General features: G+C 37.6%; 1 protein-coding gene across 1 annotated transcript in view; it reads right to left on the bottom strand.

The window, feature by feature from the left end:
• Positions 1–502: 502 nt before the first annotated feature.
• The window catches only part of GlyRS (glycine--tRNA ligase), a 145,032-nt gene continuing 117,889 nt past the window's right edge, over positions 503–27,645 (bottom strand). Inside the window, exons 11-14 of the mRNA XM_067148915.2 lie at positions 19,403–19,598; positions 18,360–18,453; positions 8,975–9,162; positions 503–6,204 (exon numbers count right to left, since the gene is read on the bottom strand). Of these exons, the coding sequence (XP_067005016.2) occupies positions 6,091–6,204; positions 8,975–9,162; positions 18,360–18,453; positions 19,403–19,598 (592 nt within the window). The 3' untranslated portion in view covers positions 503–6,090. The remainder of the gene's footprint in view (positions 6,205–8,974; positions 9,163–18,359; positions 18,454–19,402; positions 19,599–27,645) is intronic.

Raw genomic sequence — 27,645 nt, 5'->3', positions numbered from 1 at the left:
CGCTTTTTCGCTAACTGCCAGCATCGCCAGTGTTTGTGGATTCTGCTTCCCCGCACACTTCTTGCTACGTGATATTGTAGTATTCCTTAACACGCTGAATACACAAGAATTACAATTTCACTCGAACTTAGCAAATATGAAGCACACTGTATACACACCGAAGTGAGTCAAAGTGCAGAAAGCTACCCTTGTACGTTCTGCAAGACGCGTCCCATCATGACGCAGATAAATTTTGAATTTAAATTACTCTGCAAAATACTTTTTTTTTTAAATGTAGAGACAGTTTTGAATTAAAATCTGAATTTCGGTAATGGGTCCGGCATTGTTCTTTGAATTATGAATTATCCACATTTTGAATCAAACCATTTAAATAACATGCAAAACCGTACCTCATGTTTCCGGGAATGAGAGCTTCTTCGAATTAGGCAGGATTTTGAATGAACCGATTTTGAATTATCAAGGTTCTACTGTATATTGTTTGGGTCATCACAGATTAAATTAGTTCAATAAAACAATCAGTGTTTTATTCACAACAACATTAAAAGATCCATAAGCTCACCTTTTATTTCAAAACTTTTACCATTCCTTAGGAACTACAGGTCCTAATCTATTGAAATAGAGCTAGTACATAATTTTCACTTACCACTCACATCTGGGATGCAAGTTTTGTATAAATAAACCAAGTAAATAGAAAATTACATTCTGCACAGCATTTTGAACCATGGAGAATATTTTCTTCACCACAGTATGTAAAGAAGAATGCCCTTACTAAGGAATATTCTACGTCATGGTAAACATTTTACTTTACTCATATGGAAATAAATACAATATTACAGTTTAAAAATTAAAGCATTTGAAATTTATCAAGCTACCAAGTGCAACATAGTATATTAATGCCAAATAATACTGTTTAAACCTGTACATGATCATGAAAATAGGCTAAATCCAACAACCACATTATCTGCGCACTTTTTATCGATAGATTTGTGTACGGGTTTGAGGAGTAAGGAGGGAGCAATTCCGGTTCCAGCAGTACTGCCAACTGAATGGAAATGAAATCTGAATTGAATCGATAATATGATTGATCGATATGAATTTTGCTAAACCTTTGTTATCTTAAGCCAACAACTTTGTCACACACATTATATAACATTTCTCGATGCATATCTTATTCCTAGAGTGAATTCTATAGTTTGGCTTTGTTGTGTAAATAACAACAGTACTAGTACGTAAAGTGTACGCCAGATCTCGTACAGCGATGCATAAGCGATTCATAGTTTGTGTTTCAAAGGTTGCCAGTATGAATCTCGAAGATTGCCGAGGTCGACCAATTCAGCACTAGGGTGTAAATTTATCCAGAAAAGGTGCACAGACAATACATTATACAGATATACTCGCAAAGTGACATAATGCTGCAAAATGGCACATTAAAAATCAATAACGAAAACTCATTAGATATTACAGACAACTGTTTACAAGCATTTCTGATAAAGTTCAGTTTTTTAGTTAATTTAGTAAAGCGCTTTTGGAGGAAACAACATTTTCTTGCAAAACAGCAGTTAGTTCACAATCTATTACTATGTTTCCCATTGAAGTAAAATTCGGCAAATGAGGTTCCAAGGAGTCCCAAACGGATTGTAGTTATAGAATGCCCTTACTATGGAATATTCTGTCATGGTAAACTTGGCTTAGCACCAAGAATAATTACGACAAAATGAATTGAGATTAACATTAATGCAACAGGCAAAGAAAACAAGATGCTTACTTTTCTTCCGATGAAGTAACAAGACATCATCTCCACAGCTTTCTTTAGAAGCAAGCAGCTTTTTTTTTTCTTTTGACAATCCATCTGTACTACCTTTATTTAGACCTGCATCACACAGGTTCATGTAAACAGATTTGAAATATTTTTAAGGGTATTATTTCTTTTGTAAAACTTTTATTTCAGAAGACTACAGATCATCTCAATCATCTCACTGCAAACACTACAGAAACATGCAACAACTGAATACATAGTGTTAGTGGCTAATACCATAAATGGTGCCAACCCCAAATAAATCTGAGAGCTTGATTCAAAAAGATGCACACACAGCCAAGAAAGAAAAAAACAAATACAACAATCTGAAAACTGGAATCTGCTGTTTGAAATAACACATTAATTTAATTCAAGTTGGTTATTTGTGAACATCAAAATAGGAATTCAATTAAGTGATCTTGACATATAACAGAAGTAGCTCATACGTAATTTAGAATTAAGTACTTTAAAATTTCAAAGGATGGAGCTTAGTACAAAATTATTATTTTAATTAAGTAGCAATGATGATGAATTGCATGTTTCTGAAACTTTATAAATATGTTCAGTAGCATTACAGTAACTTTCACTTTAGCCACTTGCATTTTCTTTAGGGAGAAATTGAGGATGTGAAAAACGTTCTTGCACATTTGTGTTTTCATATTTGCTCTTCTCTATTTTTCCTACTGCTGGCTCTTTGGATGCTAACCTGCCACTGTATTTATCCTTTTGATTATTCTACCTTTCTATGTACGACTTATAAGGCAATATGCTGCATGTAATAGGATTATTTGTGAACTGCACCTGACAGACCTCTGAGGTGATGATTGTGAATAAATATCACAAGCGAAGGGAGAGGCTAAAGAAGCACATATTTCACAGACGACAGACTTGGACTAACCATTGTAATGATGAAAGACAGTTGTTTAAGTGACAGAACAGAAGATACCAAAATCTGTCAGGTGACCATGCATCCCGTTTTGATCGGAATAGTCCTGTTATCTGATGTGTCCTGGCTGTCCTGCTCTTATTCCATACAAGTGTCGATTGTCCCATACTGAAAGACTGGGGAATAAACTTTAGAACTCAATTAAAATTTAGAATTTTGTTTGGAATTTAATAATATTGTATTGTTTGGATTATGTTGTATTTCATATCTGTATAAGTCTTCAGCCCAGTAGCTGGTTGGATCCTCGAAAAGCACACCAAAGATTATGTGATTGTAGAGAAATCACAAAACTGTTGGTGGTGCCATAATGAGTGAGCTTGTTGACCATTGCTTTCCTCACTGGTTAAATAATTAGTGCCAGCTGTGTTAGTTGTGCTATGAATGTCATTCATTACCAATTAAAGTATGAATTCAATTACAAAAATGTGGATGTAATCATACTTTTGAGAAAATGCATTATTTTAACACCCAGGAAAAATGTCTGAAATATGTAGTAGACCAATGAACTACTCGCTGCTGTCAGTTCACGTCTGTATTTCATTGTGGCTGTTTGTGATGTGTTTGTTGTACAAAATATTAGACTGCCAAAAAAATTATGTGAATGGCTTAAAAAACCATATCTGCAGTCTTAATGAACAGCTACAACAGGGGGGTTTTATTTTCCTTTTCTTTTTTGCATCTTGATAAACACTTCAAAGACAAATCTTGTGTGTAATACATGTGAGGTAGGTTTCTGAGGGTTGCATGGTTTGCAAAAGGTGATACTAATAAACATACTCGTTCTTAAAACCAGAAAGATGCTGAAAAGTCAAAATTTAGCCCCCCCCCCAGTATAGCATCATTTTTTGTGAAAGAGCAAGATGACAAACTTCACGATAGTGAAGGAGTACACATTCAGGACAAGTATTTCAGGTTCCCTATGAGAATCAACATCTATATCAAGTGAAGGAGTGCTTGCTTATCACTCTGTGAAACATGAATGTAGCCCCTGTTCAAACGACTGTTTGAGCAAATCAATAAAACTTTATGAACAAAAGTATTCCGCAGTGCGTACTAAGAGCAAAGCTGTTGTGTTTAATGTGATAGCACAGTTTTCTCCGGAGGATATGGAGCTTGATTTAAAATCCTATTCTTGTGCAATGGGAAGTCTGTGAATTTGTTTGCTGTGTTAGTGCAATATTTTCTCTCCAACAGTGGCATTAACACTAAAATAACTGAATTCACTTCATTGTCAGGCAAGCCTCTGAACTACGCTGCTCACCATTAGATATGGTAATTGAAATTTATAGTTTGGAAGACAATGTAGGACTAAGTAAAGACAACACCAACGTGAACTTGGGTGGTGTAAAGAGACTCGTATGCTGCAGACTTCAATCAAAGTTGGGTAAGGAACTAACTGACATTGGTTGCAGTGCACATATCTTGTGCAACTGTTTACAAAGTGTCGGGCTCCCTGCCTGAATGGTCAGCATTAGTCACTTTTCATTCAGAGGGCCCCAGCTTTGATTCCTGGCCAGGTCAGAGATTTTAACCTTAAACAGTTAATTCCCCTGGCTTGGGGATTGGGTGTTTTTAATATCCCCAACATCCCTGCAACTCACACACAACACTATCCTCCACTACAATAACATACAGTTTCCTTTATGTGGCAGATGCCACCCACCCTCACTGTAGGGTCTGCCCTACACAGGCTGCACCAGGCTAGCAAAGGCCACACAAAATTATTATTGTTGTTTACAAAGTACCATGGATTGTCTTCCATATGACAAAAAGTTCTTTTTTTTAAATGTTTACATTATCCTTGAGGAGGAATCAAGACAATTCTGTATTTCTGCTGATGTGGAATAAGAACAACTTCTGGAAGATGGAAACAATCATATCTTGTCATTAGGGCCAGTGTTCAAACTAATCTTTTATATTTCTGTTTGCTACGCTCTTACCTTCCTTCACAAGAAAATCCTTCCACTATTTAGTGACGCTTATTATGAACTGCACACCACCTTATGTTTGTAATGGATCAAATTCAAGTGTTCAAAGAAACAAGAGAGGAATGATACCAGCCACAGGAGTTAGATTCTACAGTTTCTTTATTAGAGAAGGAACAATTTCTCACAATGCAGGACAAGAGAAAACTGAACCTTTTAGAAGATTCTGGCAACATCAGAAAAGAAGAATTTTTAGCTGAGGTTAATACATTTTGTAATACAGTATATGCTTGAAATACCTTAAAAAATGGAAAACTAGTAATGGTGGGCCTAAGAAATTTTAATGGGTTCTTTTTCCAAAGTGTGCCTAGTTGGTCTGACATTCAGAACATTATTTCAACAATTCAGCAAAAGTTATTACCTTATCTAGTCCAGATTAAAAAGCAAGATTTTTTGATCAATGGCAATTTGCAAAGGAAATTATAATCAAGATACAAAAGGAATGGAGGAAAACTACTGTTTGTTCGGTGGACAGATGGGTACAGGTTTTTGATAGACTGGAAGTGAAACAAGTTCACTAGTATGTTCTTCTTAAAGCAGTGGAGATGGTGTTACACTTGCCTGGTAGATTTTTTTTTTTTTTACAAGTTGTTTAATGCCCCACCGACACAGATAGGTCTTATGGCGACAATGGGACAGGAAGAGGCTAGGAGTGGGAAGGAAGCACCCATGGCCTTAAGGTACAGGCCCCTGGTGTGAAAATGAAATACCATGGAAAACCGAATGCAAGCTGATAATTACGTGCAGCAACTTACTTGGTGTCAACATTTTAATATTAACATATATATAGAGAGAGGTGTAGATTATTAAAATTGACCGGCTTGAGTTGTCCTGTTTTCAGCTCAAGATAGGGTTGTTCTAGAAATCTGATATCACCTGATGAGATTCATTCAACACAGCAAGGTGTTGGACAGTACTTAATAAACTATCAGCCTTAGGTATGTTCGTATAGGCATGCAAATAATATGCCAATAGGTTGTTTGTCAAAATTATGTATTAAAAACAATAATCCATCAACATTTATGTAACTGTCGAGCATTTCTTCTCTCTTGAAAAATATATTTAAAGAAACAATTATGTACTAGTAAATAATTTCACAAATTACACAATACAATCTATTACACTATAAATACTGTGCATTGCCTTCCATTACAACTACAATCAGTAAATACGTCTTTAGGTTTAAATAATTTAATTTAAAATAATCAGCACGAAATCATTATTCTGAAGATTGAGATCGTAACACTTGGTGGCTTGATAATAAAAAAAGAGTGCTGCTCCTCCCATTGGTTTGTTGGTACAGTTCAACTTCACATACAATTGCAAGACTAAGAAACAATTTATGCATAAACATAGTATTGACGTTAAGCAGCCTTTGTTGTTTCCTGTTGCTCAAATTTTGGATATTTCTTCTCCACTTCAGCCCATGTAGTCTTTCCATATGACAGATCTCGCACAACACCAGGTAATTCATCAAGCTGTGAATAAAAGAAATACAGGTAAGAAACACTGACAATATAAGTTTAAATTGCCTGGGATTTGCTGATGACTTTGCTCTCCTGTCCAACAATGATTAGCAAGCCCAACTACAAGAAACAGCATGGAAAATAGGCCTCAGAATATCCTATGAAAAGATAGAAATGATGTTAACTGACCCAATAAAAGCAAAACAGGAAATCAAAATCGTTGACAAATTTAAAGGAGAAATAGGGTAATAACATACCAGCTGAACCCCGTCAAGACACGACTGTCAATGGGGTAAATATTTATTGAAAGATTTCCTTATATACGACATTCCTTGTACTTCAATTATTTTTTTTTACAATTATCTTTACTACACAGATGTGTCTTATGGTGACGATGGGACAGGAAATAGCTAGAAGTGGGAAGGAAGCGACCCTAGCCTTAATTAAGGTACAGCCCCAGCATTTTTTCTGGTGTGAAAATGGGAAACCACGGAATACTATCTTCAGAGCTGCCGACAGTGAGGTTTAATCTCCCAAATCCAAGCTGATAGCTACAAGACCCAAACCATGCAGCCATGTGCATGGTGCATTCCTTGTACAATCACCTTCTGGTGCTATTGCAACTTTAAAATATCGAGCTCTTGATATTCCAACATTTGACTGGCCATGGCTGAAAACCGGCTGAGGTAAATAAGAGACCTTCACGCCCCTTGAGGTCTATTGATCGTGATAAGAAATGCCATGTGATTTGGAAACTGATGTCTCTTGAAAGAAAATGGAAATGTTTTATCGTATGTTGTTAAGTCAATTCGAAAGATTAGAGCTCTCTGTCCAGCTTTATCTCCACTTATTTCCAAATCTAAACAATTTTTGTACATGCTTCTTACAATTAGGCCCTAATCTGGTTCTGTTTAGGAGCCATTCAGAAACGTTCTGATTTCTAATGAGCATAATTATGGCCTCAATTTTTAGGATAAGAATATGTGGAGGCAAATTATTAATTCCAGGGACTTCAAGAATTATGTAGAAAATTGAAGTAGCTAGCTTTCATCTTCAGCACGAATCTGTTGACGCTAGTGTACGGTTTTGAACTACCGGGTATACGCCCAACGACTTTCAAATTAATTAAGAATGGCAACTTTTGAGAAAATGATGTCATCTCTCACAGAAGTAAACGTTTTGCTAGAAATTTCAATCATGTGCTAGAATTCTGGCTGTTAGTTCAATAATGTTTGATCCGCTACCATCTACAGAGGGGTAGTCACCGTTACCAATTTCTTGCAAAACATCAGCGAATTCCATTTTTATGTGGTTTTGCATACATATTTTTATGTAAGCAGCGTGTTTTGAAGAAGGGTCAAAGAGGAGATCATTTATTATAACTAAATAATTGTTTAGTGACAAGCATGTGGCAAAACCTTTATGAAATCTCCCCCATGAAGAATAATTTTCGCAAAAGAAGGAATGGAATGATATATTTTAGAAGACAATTCACCCCCTTCCACCACAGTTGCTCAGTGCTCTCACAGTTCAGACAGTCTAGAAGTACTGGCGAGCACATTGAGCAACGAGAATGCTACATTTTTCTTTAATAAATTAAAAATATAGGCAAGAAATAATTATGCTTTTAAAGACACACTGCAAATCTACAGGCCAACAGTTTTCGTCAGAATGCTTTATGATTCGATTCACCCGTTCTCTCAAAATCAATGTAACAAAAATCAGCCTAGTGTTATAAATATATAGATAACTTCAACAAAAAAGCAGATATGGCATAACAGAATAAATAAACTGACCAGAGCACAATATATTACCAAGAACACACAAAAATAAAAAAGTATCTTAATAGCCATAAAATATAAAACAGTTATACAACCAGAAAAAACACACAAGTGAAAGCATTTTTAAAACAATAATAATTTTGTTTGGCTATTTCTAGCCGAGTGCAGCTCTTGTACGGCAGACCATTCAATGAGGGTGGGTGGCATCTGCCATGTGTAGGTAACTGTGTGTTATTGCGGTGGAGGATAGTGTTGTGTGTGGTGTGTGAGTTGCAGGAATGTTGGGGACAGCACAAACACCCAGCCCCCGAGCCACTGAAATTAACCAATGATGGTTAAAATCCCAGACCCGGTTGGGAATCGAACCCGGGACCCTCTGAACCGAAGGCCAGTATGCTGACCATTCAGCCGAGTCGGACTTTAAAACAATTCATACCACAGAAATAGAAAAAATACTCAAGACTGAAAGAAGAATAATCAGAATGTGCACAAACAAAAACTACCAAGAAAATGGAGACTAGCTTCTAATGAAACAGTCTACAACGAAATGGAACCAGTAATGAGCAATCAGGAAGAAACAGATCTCATTCTGTGGACATCTACTCAGGACACAGAAAACAGGACCATCAGGAGCAACATTAGATGGATTACAGATATCAGGGTAGTACAAATTACAATAGAAGATTTAAAAAGCAAAACAGACAAAATCAAGAAACTCACAGACCATAAAACAGGATCAACACACGGACAATGTGACGGGTGATTTCAGACAATGAAAGAAAGTTAAGATCCGAGAGAAAGGGCACTGAGATGACACAAAACTGAAAAACCCCTTTTATAAAATTGACTGAACTGGTCCAATGAAGGCCATAAAATGTAAACAATTCTCTCCACACATTATGAAATGTATTGAATTGGAATAGTTAAATATAAAACTAATTATTTATTTTAAACAGGTTTAAAGTGCTTCAGTGGCAGTAAATTTTATTTTGTGTACTTACCGCTATCCGAACTTGTCCCATAGAGTCTCTTTCTCGGAGTGTTGCACTATGGGGTGCCTTGAGGGTGTCAAAATCTATTGTTACACCAAATGGAATGGCAATTTCATCTGTACGTGCATAACGACGGCCGATGGAACCACTTGAATCATCAACTTTATGAGATATATCTAACCGAGTCAAGTCCTTTGCTACATAAAAAAAAAAAAGACAGATAAATATCAAAATTAACACATAAAACATTTCCAGAATAAAATAACATTCAATAAAAACAGCTTATGGACTCTTGAAAGGTGGAGGTTTAGGAAGAGATTCCTTGCAAGTAAAATATTTCCAAATATTTCTCAAAAACAGAAAAGATTAATTCACTAAATTCTCAAATATTTTTTGCAATTCAATGTGGTGCCCATGAAGTTAACCTGAATAAATGATGAGGCGAATCTCTACCAGCTGCAATCTAAGAATGTGCCAGTTATTTAATCATATCTTCATGTCCCGTCCTAGACTCAACCATTGACAATGTCTGTCTAACAGAGGAACTTTTGAGTATTTTCATGATATTTTAACAAGCACTAATGGAACATTTTAACATGATGCAATGCATCTAAGAATTTTAGAGCATGACTTTAATTTTGTCATATTTAACATGTTGTTCACATAGTTCATCCCAGATGTTTTTAACACTTTTTAATGTCATTTGTGTGTGTTTGTACATTTGTTTTATTTTTTGGATGTGTTTGTACAGTTTCGCATTACAGGTGATGATGGCCAACCAAGGTCGAAACTAGTTCCTAGATTAGAAATGTAATGTGAACATTGCATAATATAGCATTGAAAAGGTGGAACATTACGATATAAGCTCAGTTATTATTGTGATCACAATTCAATACGGATCAAAACCATAAAGTTTATATCCTATGATATTTTTGTAACACTACTCTTTTGTCAGAAATCACCCAGAACAAATCGAGCTGCGTTTCTTTGGATTTTTTCCAATTCTTGAATCAAGTAATCCTCGTGAGGGTCCCATTAACTGGAACCATACTCTAGTTGGGGTCTTACCAGAGACTTAAATGCCCTTTCCTTTACATCCTTACTACAACCCCTAAATACCTTCATAACCATGTGCAGAGATCTGTACCCTTTATTTACAATCCCATTTATGTGATTACCTCAATGAAGATCCTTCCTTATATTAACACCTAGGTACTTACAATGATCCCCAGAAGAAACTTTCACCCCATCAACGGAGTAATTATAACTGAGAGGACTTTTCCTATTTGTGAAACTCACAACGTGACTTTTAACCCCGTTTATCATCATACCATTGGAATGGCATTCTAAAGAAGAGGGTTATATAACTCCCCAGCTACTTCCCGCCAATATGCAGGCAGGCTGTTATACTCCGTACACAGCAGTAATTCCATCTATCAGAGATGGGTGGCAACAGAAGAGACAAAGCACATCACAACAAACAATGGTCAATGTAATGTTATAATTCCATCTATCAGAGATGAGCGGCAACAGAAGAGACAAAGCACATCACAACAAACAATGGTCAATGTAATGTTATTGTTGATCAATGGGGGCACAAGAGAAACCTCCCAGAAGGGTGTATTTACATGTGATATTGTCATACATCTGGGTGTCTCCTGGGCAATGGACTAGGACTATTCCTAGATGGCTGATTCTCTTACTCCACTAGCACTATTACTAATCAGTATGGTTAATAAATATTTCAAAGGGTCCTTTTCAGGACCAAAGCTAACAATCCTGTCTGTAAACAGAGGGCATGACATCAAATAAAGAGGCCATATTACAGCAAATGTGCTACACACACACGTGACGTTCTTTGTGTTCAGGTAACTCACAGAAGTAGTACACAAAACCCACCAAAAGTATCAGGAATGCGACTTGTCGCCGAGAGACCTCAGGGAAAATACAGCAGTGCCATTTTTGCAAGACCTGAACTGAATATACTATCAACCTCCATTTCTGAAGTGAAGATATAGAACTGATATCAATAGAATTATCAAACTCTATGATAACGTCAGTTTAAATACCACCAAATGTTCCATTTCACTTCTCCCAGTCCGTATGTATGTCCAGGAGCAGACATACAATCAGACCATGTCCCAGTGGTTGGAAATTTTAATATCAGAATGAAATATGTCGTCCCCAAAACAGCACGGAAATATGACTTGAGAAAATTGAAAGATGCTACCATACAGCAGACAGTCAAGACAGCTCTAAACAATAAATTGACAATGGTGATGATGTTAATGAAAAACTTACACACCTACAAGAAGTGATAAAAGGAGTAAAAGAAGAGCATTTGAGACCGGACCTTAGAAAGAGGAAAACGTGGATGACAAATGAGATTCTGGATCTAATGGAAGAACGAAGGAAGAGAAGAGGTAAATTGATGGAATACAGAGTGGTTCAAAATACAATCAGAAGGAAAATTAGAGAAGCCAAAGAGAAAGAGAAAACAGAATTATGTGCAGAAATAGAGTTTTATCAGAGTAGACATGACGATTTTAATGTGCACCGGAAGGTCAGAGAGGCAACAACAAAATATCGCAAATCAAACTGTGCAAAGCTTGTAGATAGTAGTGGTAACCTCATAATCGACAAGGAAAAAAGAGAAAATGGGAGAAATATCTGGAACAGTTATTCCAAGATGACATGTGGAGACAGGAACCAGAGATATCAAATACAACAGGACCAGATATCCTAGTAAGTGAAGTGCAAGCGGGCATAAAACAAATGAAGGAAGGGAAAGCAGCTGGGCCAGATGGCATACAAGCAGAATTTCTCAAACTGCTCAGTGAGGAAAAAATAAAAATGATCACAAAAATATTCAACGACATTTACTCATCAGGTAAAATCCAGAATGGTTAAAATCAGAATTTATTGCTTTGCCTAAGAAATCAACTGCCAAAGAATATGGGGACTACTGTACCATCAGTTTAATGAGCCATCTGCAAAAATTATTTCTTAAAGTGATACACAAGAGGATATACAGTATTTGTGAAGAACAGATAGCGTCCAACCAGTTTGGGTTTTTGAAGGCAGTTGGCACTAGAGAAGCAATACAGGTACTGTTCCAAAGATGTAGGGATATCAACTGTAACGTATTTGCATGCCTCATTGATTATCAAAAGGCGTTTGATCATGTGAATCACGAACACCTGATAGACATACTCAAGAAAACAGGAATTGATGAGAAAGATCTAAAAATAATAGCAAATTTATACTGGAACTAATCTGTAATCATGAAAATAGATCAAGACCAATCTGAGCAAGTGAGAATACGCCGAGGGGTCAGGCAAGGATGTATAATATCATCGATACTCTTCAACCTTTATTCTGAGTACGCATTCAAAGAAGCCCTATTTGATGTGAAAAGGAATTTCAGTGAATGGTGTCAAACTCAACAATTTGCGCTACGCAGATGACACAATTGTCTTTGCAGATACGATGGAAGGGCTACAGAAGTTGATGAACGAACTTTCTGAAACAAGCAAGAGATATGGTCTGGACATGAACACTAATAAAACAAAATTGATGATCATCAGTAAGAAGAACATCCGAGGCGTGAATCTGTTCCTCAATGGAGCAAGTATAGAGAGAGTTTCACGGTATCTCTACCTGGGTACCATCATTAACGAAGCATGGGACAATTCGCAAGAAATAAAGTGTCGCATTGGAAAAGCAAGAAGTGTTTTCAAGTCAATGAGCTCAACCTTCAAGAATCATGACCTTACCATGGATACCAAAATGCGGCTCCTTAGGTGCTGTGTGTTTTCAGTTCTCTTTTACGGTGTGGAAACATGGACCCTTACAAATGCCACCACAGCTAGACTGGAAGCATTTGAACTCTGGCTATACAGAAGAATTTTGAGAATATCATGGACTCAGAAAGTTACAAACGTTGAGGTTCTACGCTGAGCTAATAAGAGACCAGAGCTGATCAACACTATCAAGTGTCATAAACTACAATATTTTGGGCACATCATGAGAAAGCAGAAAAGATATGAGCTGCTTCAACTTATCCTGCAAGGGAAAATAGAAGGAAAAAGATCTCCTGGGCAAAGAAGAATTTCCTGGCTCGACAACCTTAAAACCTGGTTCAACAAAACATCTGCAGAACTGTTCCGAATTTCAATGGATAAAGCCAGAATAGCCATACTGATCGCCCCAACGTCCAAGGCGGACAGGCATGCTAAGAAGAAGAAGTCGTCCGTTAGTCCTCTAGGAAGTAAGATCTATTTTGTTATGGGAGACTTCAATAGCCACAGCTCCATTTGGGGATATAGAGATGACAACGAAGATGGACTAGCTGTTACAAATTGGGCTGAAATGAATCACTTGTCTTTTAATTCAAGACAGCAAGCTTCCACCATCCTTCAATTGTGGCAGATGGAGACGTGGATACAATCCTGATCTCATATTTGTTACTGATACCATATCCCATCAATGCGTAAGGGAAGTCTGTGAACATATTCCCAATTAAGTGTCAGGTGTTCTCAGTGGTTCAACCTGAAATAATACCTTTTCGAAGAAGGTACAATTTTCAGAAAGCTGACTGGGATAACTTCACCAAGAATCTCGATGAAACAATCTTGAACATCGATCCAAGTCCAGAATCATATGATAAGTTTACTGATGCTATCAAGAAATGTTCACGCAAGTCAATCCCACATGATTGCAGAACACAGTACATACACGGTTTAGATCCTTGTGCAGTAAAAGATCTGAAAAATTACATTTCGCTTTTTGAAGCGGATCCTTTGAGTGAAGAAACAATACAGGCTGACAATAAACTGATAGAGACTGTTGGTAAATTGAAAAGAGGACGTTGGATTAATTTGATGGAAGAATTGGATATGTCGCACAGCAGCATGAAAGCCTGGAGACTACTAAAAACGTTAGAATAATGACCCCACCAAAGCATCTGTTCATTATAATGTATCCCCAAATGGACTCGCCCATCAGCTCTTGTTGAATGGCATAGTTAAACGCAGAGCTAGACCACCAAAGTTTCTACGGAACATTGAAGATGAAACCTGTGAAATATCCAAACCTTATGTTTTTGGAGAGCTGGAAAACACCAAGATGTGTAAGAACAGAAAAGCACCTGGTCTGGATGACATTCTTATAGAGCAAATCAAACATTTTGGAAATGCTACCAAAGAATGGATACTCCATCTCTTCAATAACTGCCTGGAGCATTGCCACATTCCAAAAATCTGGAGGAAGGCCACAGTAGTTGCCATCCTTAAACCCGGCAAGGACCCTAATGACCCTAAGGACCCTAAGAGCTTTTGACCGATCTCCCTTTTTGTCACCTCTACAAGATCTTTGAAAGAATGCTTCTTAATCATCTTGCACCATCTGTGGAGCCTTTGTTAATCCCAGAGCAAGCTGGTTTTAGGCCAGGCATGAACTGTACTGCACAAGTAGTAAACCTAACACAGTGTATAGAAGATGGTTTTCAATCCCGAAAAATCACAGGAGTAGCATTTGTAGACCTTTCTTGTGCCTATGACACCGTACAACATCAAACCATGTTACAAAAACTGTACAGCCTTCAAGCTTACCAGAATTGTTGCTGCCCTTTTACAGAACCGACGATTCTTTGTTGAATTTCAGGGTCAGCGAAGTCGATGAAGAACGTAAAAGAATGGTCCTCCTCAAGGAAGTGTGCTAGCTCCCTTACTTTTCAATATATAGACCGCCGACCAGCCACATCCACCTCATACTAAAAGCTTCCTATACGCTGATGATCTGGCCTTGGCTACTCAGAGTGAATGCTTTGAAAGAGTAGAAAACAATCTCACTTCAGCATTGGATATTTTGTCTCACTACTATGAGACCAATAATTTCAAACCAAATCCATCAAAAACTCAAGTATGTACTTTCCATCTGAAGAACAAACAAGCATTAAGGAAGCTGCAAGTGAATTGGAAGGACAAAGTCGTAGAACATAATTACACACCGAAATACTTGGGTGTTACTTTGGATCGTTCTCTAACTTACAGGGAGCACTGTTCAAACATCAAGGCAAAGGTCTCCTCTCGGAACTCCCTGCTCCGTAAAGTGACAGGTGACGATAAGGACAACAGCCTTAGCACTTTGTTACAGAGGAGTATGCTAGTCCCGTTTGGTATAAATCTACACATGCCAGAAAGGTCGATGTCCCCCTGAACGAAACATGCAGACATATTACAGGATGTCTGAAACCAACACCAACAGACAAACTGTACTCCCTTGCAGGAATAGCCCCTCCTGAGATCAGACGCGAAGTAGCTGCAAATGTGGAGAGGTTAAGGCCTTCTACCACCTCAGCCCTCCCCCTACATGTACACAAACTACCACCAACTCTATTGAAGTCCAGGAACATCCCTTTTCATCCAGAACGCTTAAAATTGGAGGAAAAGCTTCCCCCTGGTTATGAAGAAACCTGGACTACATGGAAGGCACTGAACAGACTAAGAGCAGGCGTTGAAAGATCACAGGACAATATGAAGAAATGGGGCCTCCTGAAGGGGATCAGACCCTATGTGAATGTGGCATGGTACAAACAACAAGGTACCTTATTAATTGCCCTCTATGCTCCGTTAAATGCGCAGAACTTGATCTGGCACAGGCCAGTATCAGTGCTCTTAACGTGGCCAAATTCTGGGCTGATATTTTGTAAATAACTGTTTAATTTTATGTAATATTGTAATTTCATATATACTATCTAATTTGCAATCTGTAATCTATATTGTGCTACTGACACGAATAAATAAAATAATTGTTGATCAATTTTATGACCTTTCTATATATTAGGTCTTCCCATTTAGTTTTCTTCCGACTCTGTGATATTAGGGCATCTAATCCTCCTTTCTTTCGCGAGTCCCTCTTGCTTTTGTGGTTTTCCCAACTGAATTCAACATAGGCCATTACAATGACATCAGCAGGAATGTTGCGATAAAAAGCAATGCTATCATATGAAATACTGCACATTTTCTCACTTTTAACGAACAGTACTACGCTAACGATCTAATAGATCCCTTCCATTTTTCTCTCTGATTAGTGTAATATAGAGGATGGTTGCCTAGTTGTACTTCCTCTTGAAACAATTATCACTACCACCAATCTTATCATAGTTGGTACAGTAAAAGTGAATAAGAAATAAATGATCGGAAATCGTATTCTCTATAATTTTTGTTATGTACTACTTTTCGATAGGACCAATAATATAGGTAATTAAAAAAATTAAATTTTAGGCGCCTTCTCCTAAACTACCATTTCAACCTGGGCGAATAAAATTATTTATAGCGTAAACTGTATTTCCTTATTCCCCAAGTTTACATACCGATTTTCGTTAAATTCCGCTAACCCACTTTCTCGTGGTTCGGTGTTGATATGGACTTGGCAACAAAAATCCAAATTCATATCTGTTATCATAGCCAGTACGTAAAAAAATGTACGACATAAATGATCGGATATTTAATACTCTATAACTTTAGTTGAGGAAAGCAACGGGAAACTACCTCACTCCTCATTTCCCTAGTATGCCTTTTCAGTGACATCTAAGCTATCTATGACAGCTGTTGGCAGATCTGTGGAGGATCAACATATATACATAACTTTAGTTATGCAATATTTATCGATAGGACCACTAATAATATAAATATTTGAGAATTAAATTTTAGGCCTTCCGCTAAACTACCATTTCAGCCAGCGTGAATAAAATGATTTTTGGCCTAGATTGTAGCGACTTATTTCCAGGCTTAACATACCGATTTTCATTATATTCTCTTCAGCCATACGCTCGTGATGTACGTACATACATAAATTATGGAAAATGAAAAAGTGCATTTCCTTGGTACTGTGGACGCGACCGATACAGAAATACCTGTCTTTTTAAATTCTGAGCAATGTACAGTCAAAACTCTATTTTAGATATATACAGATGTTGAGTGCAAATAGCACATGCCAAAGAGATCTTCAATACAGAATGAAAATGGCCATCCACACACTAGTGGAAACTGAATCTACAACCTTTGGATTTTTCTTCCAATGCTCTATCTAGTGGTCGAGGTTGTTGAGACGTGAAGGTTGAGGGATGTACTTAACATCTCTTTGGCATGTACTACATATAGGCATTTTGAAGGCAAACTAGCAAAATATTTATTATTAAATTTATTGTTGAAGAAAGAGTTCTTCAATCAGCTAAGAAAGCTCTAGAATGAGCTCCGAAAAAAAAAAAATTGTTAATTTTGACCTGAACTGTTTCAAGTTTATTTTTAGGCACGTGGGCATCCCTTCTATTCTAGAATCTCAACAATTTTCAAACTAACTCTTCTATTCAAAACGGACTTTCAACCTGACGAGCACTGGAGATGTTCCATGAGATTTGATAGAGATGATTCTAAAAATCTTCTCTGTGACCCTGCTTATACTACAGGTCATGTTACGTACATTTAGTACGTGTTGAAAAGATGTTAAGTACAGAACAAAAATGGCCAACCAGACACCAGTGGGATCCGAACCCACAACCTACCGATTTCGCGTCGGTTGCTCTACCAATTGAGCTATGGTGGCGTAGGCCATCTTTGTTCTGTTGGAAAGGATCTAAGCTACAGGTCTGGCACTACTGTCATCACACTGTAGAGTGCGCTTAAGTTGCCCGTTGAGGGCCAAGTCAAGGAATATTGAATTTTCACGACCACATTGTAATCGAAACAGACTTTGAACCTGTAACATACTATTGTTTTAAAATGTAAAGGCAGTTTCGAATTAAAAGTCTGAATTTCGGTAATGGGGCCGACATTGTACTTGGAATTACGAATTATCCGTATTTAGAATTAAACAATTTAAATAACAAGCAAAACTGCATCTCATGTTTCTGGGAATGAGAGCTTCTTCGAATTAGGTGGAATTTTGAATTTACCTGATTTTGAATTATCGACGTTCTACTGTATATCAAGAATGTTATTTAATAATAATAATGTTATTTGTTTTACGTCCCACTAACTACTTTTACGGTCTTCGGAGATGCCGAGGTGCCGGAATTTAGTCCCGCAGGAGTTCTTTTACGTGCCAGTAAATCTACCGACACGAGGCTGTCGTATTTGAGCACCTTCAAATACCACCGGACTGAGCCAGAATGTTATTTAATTTGGTAAAACTGAAGATGCAACCTTTAAGTTGTTATTAGTAAATAATACCACTGTTTGAAGGAGAACTATATTCATAATTAAACAAATATTCTGACAAAATGACGAGCACTGGAGATGTTCCATGACATTTGATAGAGATGATTCTAAAAATCTTCTCTGTGACCCTGCTTATACTACAGGCATTTAAAGCAAAATAAAGTTTCACTTACACAACTGTTTTACAAAAGGCTGGAATTCTGGATTTCCACTCAACGGCAAAACAGAGCATTTCAATGGAGCCACGATAGGAGGCAGAGACAAAAACTGAAACAATAAATTTGGTAAAAATTATTTTGAAATACTGTAATTCTTACAGTCAGTGCCCAAAAATATTGTAGAAAGTCTCAAGTAATAATAACTGTGAACTAATAACACTTAACCTCTTAACGGGAGAGTTTCCACTGAGAAACGAACATTCGTAGGTGGGAATATATTATGAATGAAAGAGAGTTCATTCGTCACACTCATTATGCTTCCACGAATGGCGAAGGAACTTGTCCCGCACATTACGCATGCATGCCTTCGCAGAAGATGAGTTATCTACTGTAGCCTGCCTGTTTTGACATAAATATGTCTTATGGCTCGTGGTCATCTGAAATTAGAAGCCGTTGACCAAGAGACATATTTATGATCGTTTTATTTTTGCAAAAGGAAAAATGGTTTCTCTTGATTTACGTTTGTTTCAAACCATAATTCAATATTTATTTTAAGGAGCACAGGCTATGTCAGTGCGAAGTGGCTGCATCACTTGTTGTAGGCAAGATAATATCTTCTCCCTCTTCATTTTCAGAAGCAAGCCCACTGTCACTTTCACCACTTGTCCTATCGGTGCTATCCAAAGATTTGTTATCTAATTTGTCATTTGTTGAAATGAAGAATAGTTTCATCATGCAAACGAGTGCACTTAGCCATTATGAATGGAAGAAAATAAAATTAAATATTGGCACGCACTGTGGCAGAGCAAATCTGGAACCTACTGACATCTATAAAGCGATCATAGAACTCCACTCAACAACAATAAGAGACAAGATAACACGTTCCGCCCAACAGATAACAATTTTCAAAGGCTCTAGACGAGTTAACTCTTCATTACCCAACTGAGTAACAACTATTGGTAGATGAATTAACTCGTCACGCCCGTTAAGAGGTTAAAGAACTACGATATTACACACCTTCAACACCACAAATAACACATATTTTAGGATTTTCTTACCGTTCTCTGCTCATCTCCTTCCCTCATCCTGAAGTTGTGTTCAAATAAAGCATACATGATACGTCCAATACCAAAGGATGGTTCAATAACGCTAGGGATAATATCTTCAACATGTATAGTCTTTTGGTAGCTTTTAACACACACCATGTCGTTGGTTAATTTATATTCCACACCATCGACATCCAATACATATTCACTGGGGAGGAAGAAAAAAAAAACCACTTAATGAATTGTTTTAACAATTGTACAATCAAAGGGCTCCATACTGTACAACACTTGCAGTCAGTCAAATAAATGCATATAAAAAGAAAGGAATCTAAGGACTCAATAAAATAACTCTTTATAGATTTCTATATTTGTACTTCATTTCTTGTTTCTATCCTGTTGTTCCCTCATCCCACATTAAAAGTCACCGTGTTTATGCTCTGTGTGTCTGTTCCTTACCTTGTTCACAGATTTTTATCTTTATTTTCAAACATTTTTTGTTCCTTTCCCACAACACAAAGAAGGTTAACATATGGGATCTGAAAGAAGTTCCTCATTTACTCCTTTGCCACATTACTTTCTTTATGTTATTTCTCTGGGTACCCTGGTTGCATTATCTTTTGGGAAGAAGCTACATATTTTGACAGTGTGCACCATTTTATTGTAAGGCCTTGGGAGGAGCAACAGCCGCGAGAGTTAGAGCCCCGCCTGTTAGCTGCTGCAGCAACCAGCGCAAAGGGCCAGTCCCTGTGCCATCTCTGTAGGCCTCCCTGACAGAGCGAGAAAGGACCAGAAGGTGAACCCAGCATTTTGGAGGCCTCTCTCCCTTCGTAAAAGTATCTGGAAGGGCCAGACTCACTATTCAAAGCAGGCTGGACAAGCTTCAGTTGTTCAGTTCCGGCAGCGATTGAGACTGTTGAGTTCTGTCAGGAGGTTCAGCTGAGTGAGTGCACACGTGGAACATTGGGGATCAATTCGTGCTGTGTGTGTGTGAAGTGACAGCACGGAACAGTGAATGACGACTGTCATGAGTGTATGGATGGTGTACGATATACAGAATTGTAAGACTATGCATGCACACAAAGCTGTGAACTGTGTAATCACGTTAGAATACAGCGAGCGTAAATTGTGAACTGCCTTAGGGTCTATGAGACACCTATGGAAGAGTGTGCAGTGCGATTGTTCTAGTTTGTAAGTGTTAAGAGTGAATAACCAGCAAGACTGAATTAGTGAAAGCAGGGAGTGTGAACTGGTGTAACTGTGTGCCTGAGTAGTTATTATTGCAAGTTATGAATCTCATTCCGTATTGACGGTTATCACTTTACAAAAGAAAATATTTATAAAATCCTCCTATCAATACAATTCAAGTCATCTGTTAGATGAAGCAAAGTCTATACATTTTTCAGCCTAATCTCAAGGCCATCTTCAGTAGTAAAACAATGATTACATAATATACAAACAAATTAAAAAACGTAATGATGTGAAGTGACAGTGATCATGATTAGCGAGTTAAAAACACATTGAGGTGCAAAGTCCTCTCGTCTAATAGATCTTGCTGACTGTTAAATAAAACACTATGCTGAGGAGTGTAGTGAGACCGTCAATCATTAAAAAGCAGTCAAGATCCATATCCCACATGATACTCGATAACCCTTCAGCAACGAGTCTATTTTCCACAACTTTCGCTCGCGCCAGTGTTTAATATCTCCCTCGTCTGGCGCGAGCGAAAGTTGTGGAAAATAGACTCGTTGCTGAAGGGTTATCGAGTATCATGTGGGATATGGATCTTGACTGCTTTTTAATGATTAACAGTCAGCAAGATCTATTAGACGAGAGGACTTTGCACCTCAATATGTTTTTAACTCACTAATCATGATCACTGTCACTTCACATCATTACGTTTTTTAATTTGTTTGTATATTATGTAATCATTGTTTTACTACTGAAGATGGCCTTGAGATTAGGCTGAAAAATGTATAGACTTTGCTTCATCTAACAGATGACTTGATTGTATTGATAGGAGGATTTTATAAATATTTTCTTTTGTAAAGTGCCTGAGTAGCTATGTAAGCAATACATTCTAGAGAGGAAACGCTAACAGTTGTGTGTTTATTTACCTACCCACCATCGATCGACCAATTGCATAAGAAAAAGATGGAGAGCAATTTACCAACATCCAGTTTATCCAAGTTTATAGCAGTAAAGCATGGATGTGATCTAAATACACTGGCAGAAAATGAAACCTGAACACCAAGAAGGAGTTGTGCTAGATTAACGAAATTCGGGAGGCGTGTTTGCACATCTGAGAGATTCTTGTGAATAACCACGAATGGCTTCAGTGTGATCTTTGCTTGGGTATTTTATCAAGCAATAGTTTGAAACCTGTAAAACTTGTAAGACACTTCCAGACAAAATATCCAGTGTATGTGAGTAATCTACTGACATTTTTCAGCATCAAGAGCAACAACTGATAGTACTGTACAAGTCTGGTATAACGAGTACGGCATATAACAAGGACCTCGTTATGACAATGTTTGTCTGTCCCAAAAAATTCCTATATTAAACTGTGTATTACACTTTGGTCACAGCAAGAGCCCTATCACTGACGCATCTGTTATTACGAGCGATTAAGCGTGCACGACTTCTTTCCTGTTACTGACATTTATGCACCCAGCGATTATATTGCATGCGATCGATCATCTTCGGTATTGTTTCCTCGCTACGTCCACCAGCGAGCTCTCTCGTCGACATTGGAAGGCGATGTCGGAGTAGAATAATAATACCCATCAAGTACTGAACCAAAATAAAAGTAGAAATGAAAGAGGAAAACATGTTTTTGTAACAAATACGCATATAACGTGGTCGATAGCAGTTGTTAACTCGTTAGAAATAAAGGCTAAGTAAACGATCGCTTAATTTTAATACTCTACACTGAAATTAAGTACGAATGTGATACACCTCAAGATATGGCAGAGCACATCACCGATTTCTGAGGATAGATTATATTTTGATGCATCTGGTTAAATTTTGGTAAGGAATCTTGGATTTGTAGTGGGAAACTCACAGAATGTCAGTTAAAAATTTATATTTTTGTTATACACTAGTAAGATCTACTTTGAAATATGCATCCATTATTTGGAGTCCTGCCACTAAGAAACATATAATTGAAAGAATCCAGAAGTAGTTGTTAAGACATATGTATTTCAGACAAACTAGGGAATATCCACAATATTTATCTTATTATAAGCTTGTTGAAATATTAAACTGTGCAAGATTGTCAAATGCTATTATACGTTTATAAACATTTTATTAACAAAGCAGATGACATAGCAAACTTTTATATTATATACCTACAAGGCTTGCAAGAAAGTTCAGAAACTTTTTTCTTACCACGAGCAAATATAGATAGACATAAAAACTTTCCTCTTTGTAGAACATATTAATAATAATAAAACTTTGTGTGGCTATTTGTAGCCTTATGCAGCCCTTGTAAGGTAGTCCCTTCAACAAGGTTAGGCAGCATCTGCCGTGTATGTGAACTGCGTGTTTTTTGTACTGGAGGATGGTGTTGCGAGTTGCAAGGATGTTGGGTACAATACTAATAGCCAGTTCCAAGGCAGGGGGGACATAACCATTGAAGGTTAAAATCTCCGACCTGGCCAGAAATCAAACCCAGGGCCCTATGAACGGAAGGTGACTAAGCTGACCATTCATCCTCTTGGAATTGATATTGTGACATGGATATAGCAAAAAGTATTTATTTCAAACTTAATGGGCTTGTGTACTGAGATTTTATTCCACCCTAATCGTCTATTGTTGGAATGGGTGTTAATTGGTGCAGTATACAATGTAAATGTATTTAAATGTATTATCTGCCATTATTTTTAATAAGTGTTTAGAGTTTGGAGTTTTTCCTGATTTACTTAAAATTTCTTAAGTTATTCCAGTATTTAAAAGTGGGGACAAAGAATTTCTTCAGAACTATCGTGCAGTCTCAATTGTTCCAGTAATTTCTAAGATGTGTCCTATCATTCTATCTCTTCTTCTCGTCAAATTTAGCCAAATCGATCTCCTCTCACCAATTCGATTCAGTATCTCTTCATTCGTGATTCAATCTATCCATCTCACCTTCAACATTCTTCTGTAACACCATATTTCAAAAGCTTCTATTCTCTCTCTTTCTGAGCTAGTTATTGTCCATGTTTCACTTCCGTACAATGTCACGCTCCACACGAAAGTCTTCAAAAACATCTTTTTAATTCCTATATCAATGTCTGAAGTGAGCAAATTTCTCTTCTTAAGAAAGCTCTTCCTTGCTTGTGCTAATCTGCATTTTATGTCCTCCTTACTTCTGCCATCGTTAATTATTTTACTACCCAAGTAACAATATTCATCTACTTCCTTCAAGACTTCATTCCTGATTTAATATTTCCTGCATCGCCTGCCTTCGTTCAACTGCACTTCATTACTTTTGTTTTGGACTTATTTGTTTTCATCTTGTACTCCTTACCCAAGACTTCATCCATACCATTCAGCAACTTCGAGATCTTCTGCAGCCTCAGGTAAAATAACAATATCGGCAAATCTCAAGATTTTGATTTCCTCTCCTTGGATTGTGATTCCCTTTCCAAATTCCTCTTTGATTTCTTTTACTGCCTGTTGTATCTAAACAATGAAAAGGAGGGAGGACGAACTGCAGCCTTGCCTCACTCCTCTCTGGATTGCTGCTTCTTTTTCAAAGCCCTTGATTGTTATCACTGCAGGCTGATTTTTATACAGCTTGTTGATAATTCTTCGTTCTCGGTATCTGATCCCAATTACCTTCAGAATCCTAAATAGCTAGGTCCAATCAACATTATCGAATGCCTTTTCTAGATCTACAAATCCCATGTACGTGGGCTTATCCTTCTTGATTCAATCCTCTAAGATCAGACGTAAAGTCAAAATTGCTTCACGTGTTCCTACATTTTTTCTGAAGCCAAATTGATCTTCTCCCAACTCAGCTTCAACTTGTTTTTCCATTCTTCTGTAAATAATACATGTTAAAATTTTGCAGGCATGAGATACTAAACTAATGGTGCGATAGTTTTCACACCTGTCAGCACGGGCTTTCTTGGGAATAGGTATAACAACATTCTGCCGAAAATCGGATGGGACATCTCCTGTCTCATACATCTTACACACTAAATGGAATAGCCTTGCCATGCTGGTTTCTCCTAAGGCAGTCAGTAATTCAGAGGGAATGTCATCAATTCCAGGTGCCTTGTTCCTATTTCGGTTGCTCACAGCTCTGTCAAACTCTGACCGCAAAATTGGGGCTCCCATTTTATCAGCATCAACAGCCTCTTCTTGTTCCAGAACCAAATTATCTACATCTTGCCTATTCTTGTTCCAGAACCAAATTATCTATATCTTCACCTTGATACAACTGTTGGATATGTTCCTGCCATCTTTCTGCTTTGTCTTCTTTCTTTAGAAGTGGCTTTCCATCTGAGCTCTTAATATTCATACACCTAGATTTCCTTTCTCCAAAGGTTTTCTTGATTTTCCTGTATGCAGCATCCACCTTTCCTAAGACCATAAAACCTTCGACATCCTTGCACTTCTCCTTCAGCCAGTCTTCCTTAGCTACCTCGCACTTTCTATCCACTTCATTCTTTAATCCCCTGTATTCTTTTCTGCCTTCATTTCTAGCATTCTCGCATTTTTGTCGTTCATCAATCAGGTCTAGTATCTCATGAATTATCCACTGATTCTTGTTGATCTTTTCTTCCGTCCTAACATTTCTTCAGCAGCCCTTCCGACTTCATTTTTCATGACTATCCACTCTTCCTCTATAACGTTTCCTTCAGCCTTTTCATTTAGTTCTTTTGCAACATGTTCCTTGAAACAATCCTTCACGCTCTTTTCTTTCAACTTGTCTAGATCCCATCTATTTGCATTCTTTCCTTTCTTCAATTTCTTCAGCTTCAGATGGCATTTCATGACCAACAAGTTGTGGTCAGAGTCCACGTTTGCCTTTGGGAAAGTTTTGCAATCCATCACCTGGTTTCTGAATCTCTGCCTAATAATAATGAAGTCTATTTGATACCTTCCAGTGTCCAGTGTGGCCTCTGAATTGCTGGGAGTGTGTGCTTGATTTCATGCATGACTTAACGCCGTAAGCTATTGATTTACTTTAATTGGATACTCTATGATGAAAATATAAGTACTGATACCTTTTAATATTTTGGTGAATACCTACTGCAGTGGATTATTTGGAGAAGACATTATCTACAACCGTCGCCAAGTGAGGTGATTATAATTTACCCTGTGGATTCATGGAATTTTCAGCGACATTGTCGAGATTTTATCAGGCCTACCTATTTATGGCCCTGACGGCAATGGTTTATTTATTAAATTAAACTGGGATCTCTTGTGCATCCGAAATTTTCATAACATAATCTGCATTGTCAAGATTTTTAAAACGTTATAAGATTATTATTAAATTCAACCTTGCGATTGAAATTTAATTATAGGGGTAATTTGGAAACGCGGTATATGCGCTATGAGTAATATAATTATTCTATTCGTTTTAGTTAATCGAGACATAGTTATGTTAAATTTTCTGCTTCTTAATTTGTTGGGATTTATTAATTTTGATTGGTGGATTTCTTTCTATATTTTCCTGGTTCTTATTTGGTGGTCTCTATTGCACCGTTATTTATTGTATGACGCTGTGTGCTGGTTTATTTTTTGTAATGGGGTTATTCGTTTCCACCTTTTCGGGGTGGGTTTATATTCTGACTCATACGCACATTACCGTACTTCCAAGGGCTCCTAACTTTAAATTTAATAACAAGCATTTTGGTCCTCTATTAAATTTTTGTTAAATTAAATGTTAAAATTAATCAACTATATCTTATTATTATTGTAATCCCATGGTAGCAACGAATTGAAGTTTGTTTCTCCCATTTCTTAGAAATTCATTTGTTAACTCTCCTCAGTCTAATTCACGTCCGTGTTTTCTTTCTTTTTCCTTTCTTTATTTGTTGCGTCACATTCTCTTATCTCCCGTGTGCGCTATATTTTGGCTGGCTTTGCCACTTGTTAATTAATTATGATAGCTTGGCTTGGGTAGCTGTAGGCTTCAGTGTTTTTCGTTGTTTTGTTAATTGTGGAACATTAACCCTGGAGTGGTCGCACCGGGTCTCTCAGTCCCATTTTTCTCAGTGTTTTACTATTAGATTTTTATACGTTATTTCCAATTACAGTATTATAGGACAGTATTTTGTTTATTTTAATGCAGTTTACACGACTACAATATTTAACTGTCCCGTTTCTTAATCAAAAAGTATTTTTTATAATTACACTGAAAAAACTGATTGTTTTCTGTTAACTTGTGAAAGGTAAAACATAGTAAACATAAGTACTTCACAAATATCCAATTCACTCATTCTCTTCTTGGTAAGTCACCATTTCTACCAAGAATAAATTATAATATTAATTTACAGGTATTTACATTAACATAAATGTCTATGCACATAACATAACCTAACACACAATACGATCATTCAACTACGTAAATAATACTAATACTTTCATGACATAACCTCAAAAACAACGCGATCATATAGCATGTACATATGATGAAATAATAACAACAATACCAATACCAAATGGATGTAACACTTCCCAGCTATACATACAATTCGACGGGTGCGGTGATGTCCACCAGCCGGGAGGCGACTGTCGAGTCCGGCTGCAGGTGTTCAATGCCGAGACCGAACAACCCGACGGTGAATGGGCCGTACCAGCATGACACGAAGAGCGAGGGGCTTGACAGCCGCAGTAAGCTCCACGGCACTGTGAATGGCGCAGGGAGGTTGTTCAACACGGAGCAGAACTATGGGGAGGCTCAGACGATGTCCCAGGAATGGAAGCAGCGATGGCAATGACACAGCCAGTGGGACCCCCTCGACGAGAAGAAGAACCAATGGGGTCCGAACCGACAACCACCAAACGAAGATGCCACCTGACAGAACACCAAGGTACAAACGAGGGGAAATCCAGCGGAGTTTCAAATGCCACGCAAGGACCTGTGGATCACCATCACCGGGAAAGAAGACACTGTCGACCGGACTCAGCGGATCCACCATGGAAAGGTGGTGGTCCCCGATGGAATCGCCGGGCTGCGAACTGTGGACTTCGATAGTGCCAACAGGAGGGCTGTGTGACTGAGGTAGTCTGTGTGTGGTTAAATGGCGTGGACTAAGAGT

Source organism: Anabrus simplex, chromosome 6, assembly GCF_040414725.1.
Source record: "Anabrus simplex isolate iqAnaSimp1 chromosome 6, ASM4041472v1, whole genome shotgun sequence".
In the NCBI taxonomy this organism is placed as follows: domain Eukaryota; kingdom Metazoa; phylum Arthropoda; class Insecta; order Orthoptera; family Tettigoniidae; genus Anabrus; species Anabrus simplex.
The sequence above is the reverse complement of the archived record's forward strand: the minus strand, read 5'-3'. Positions and strand labels throughout refer to the sequence as shown.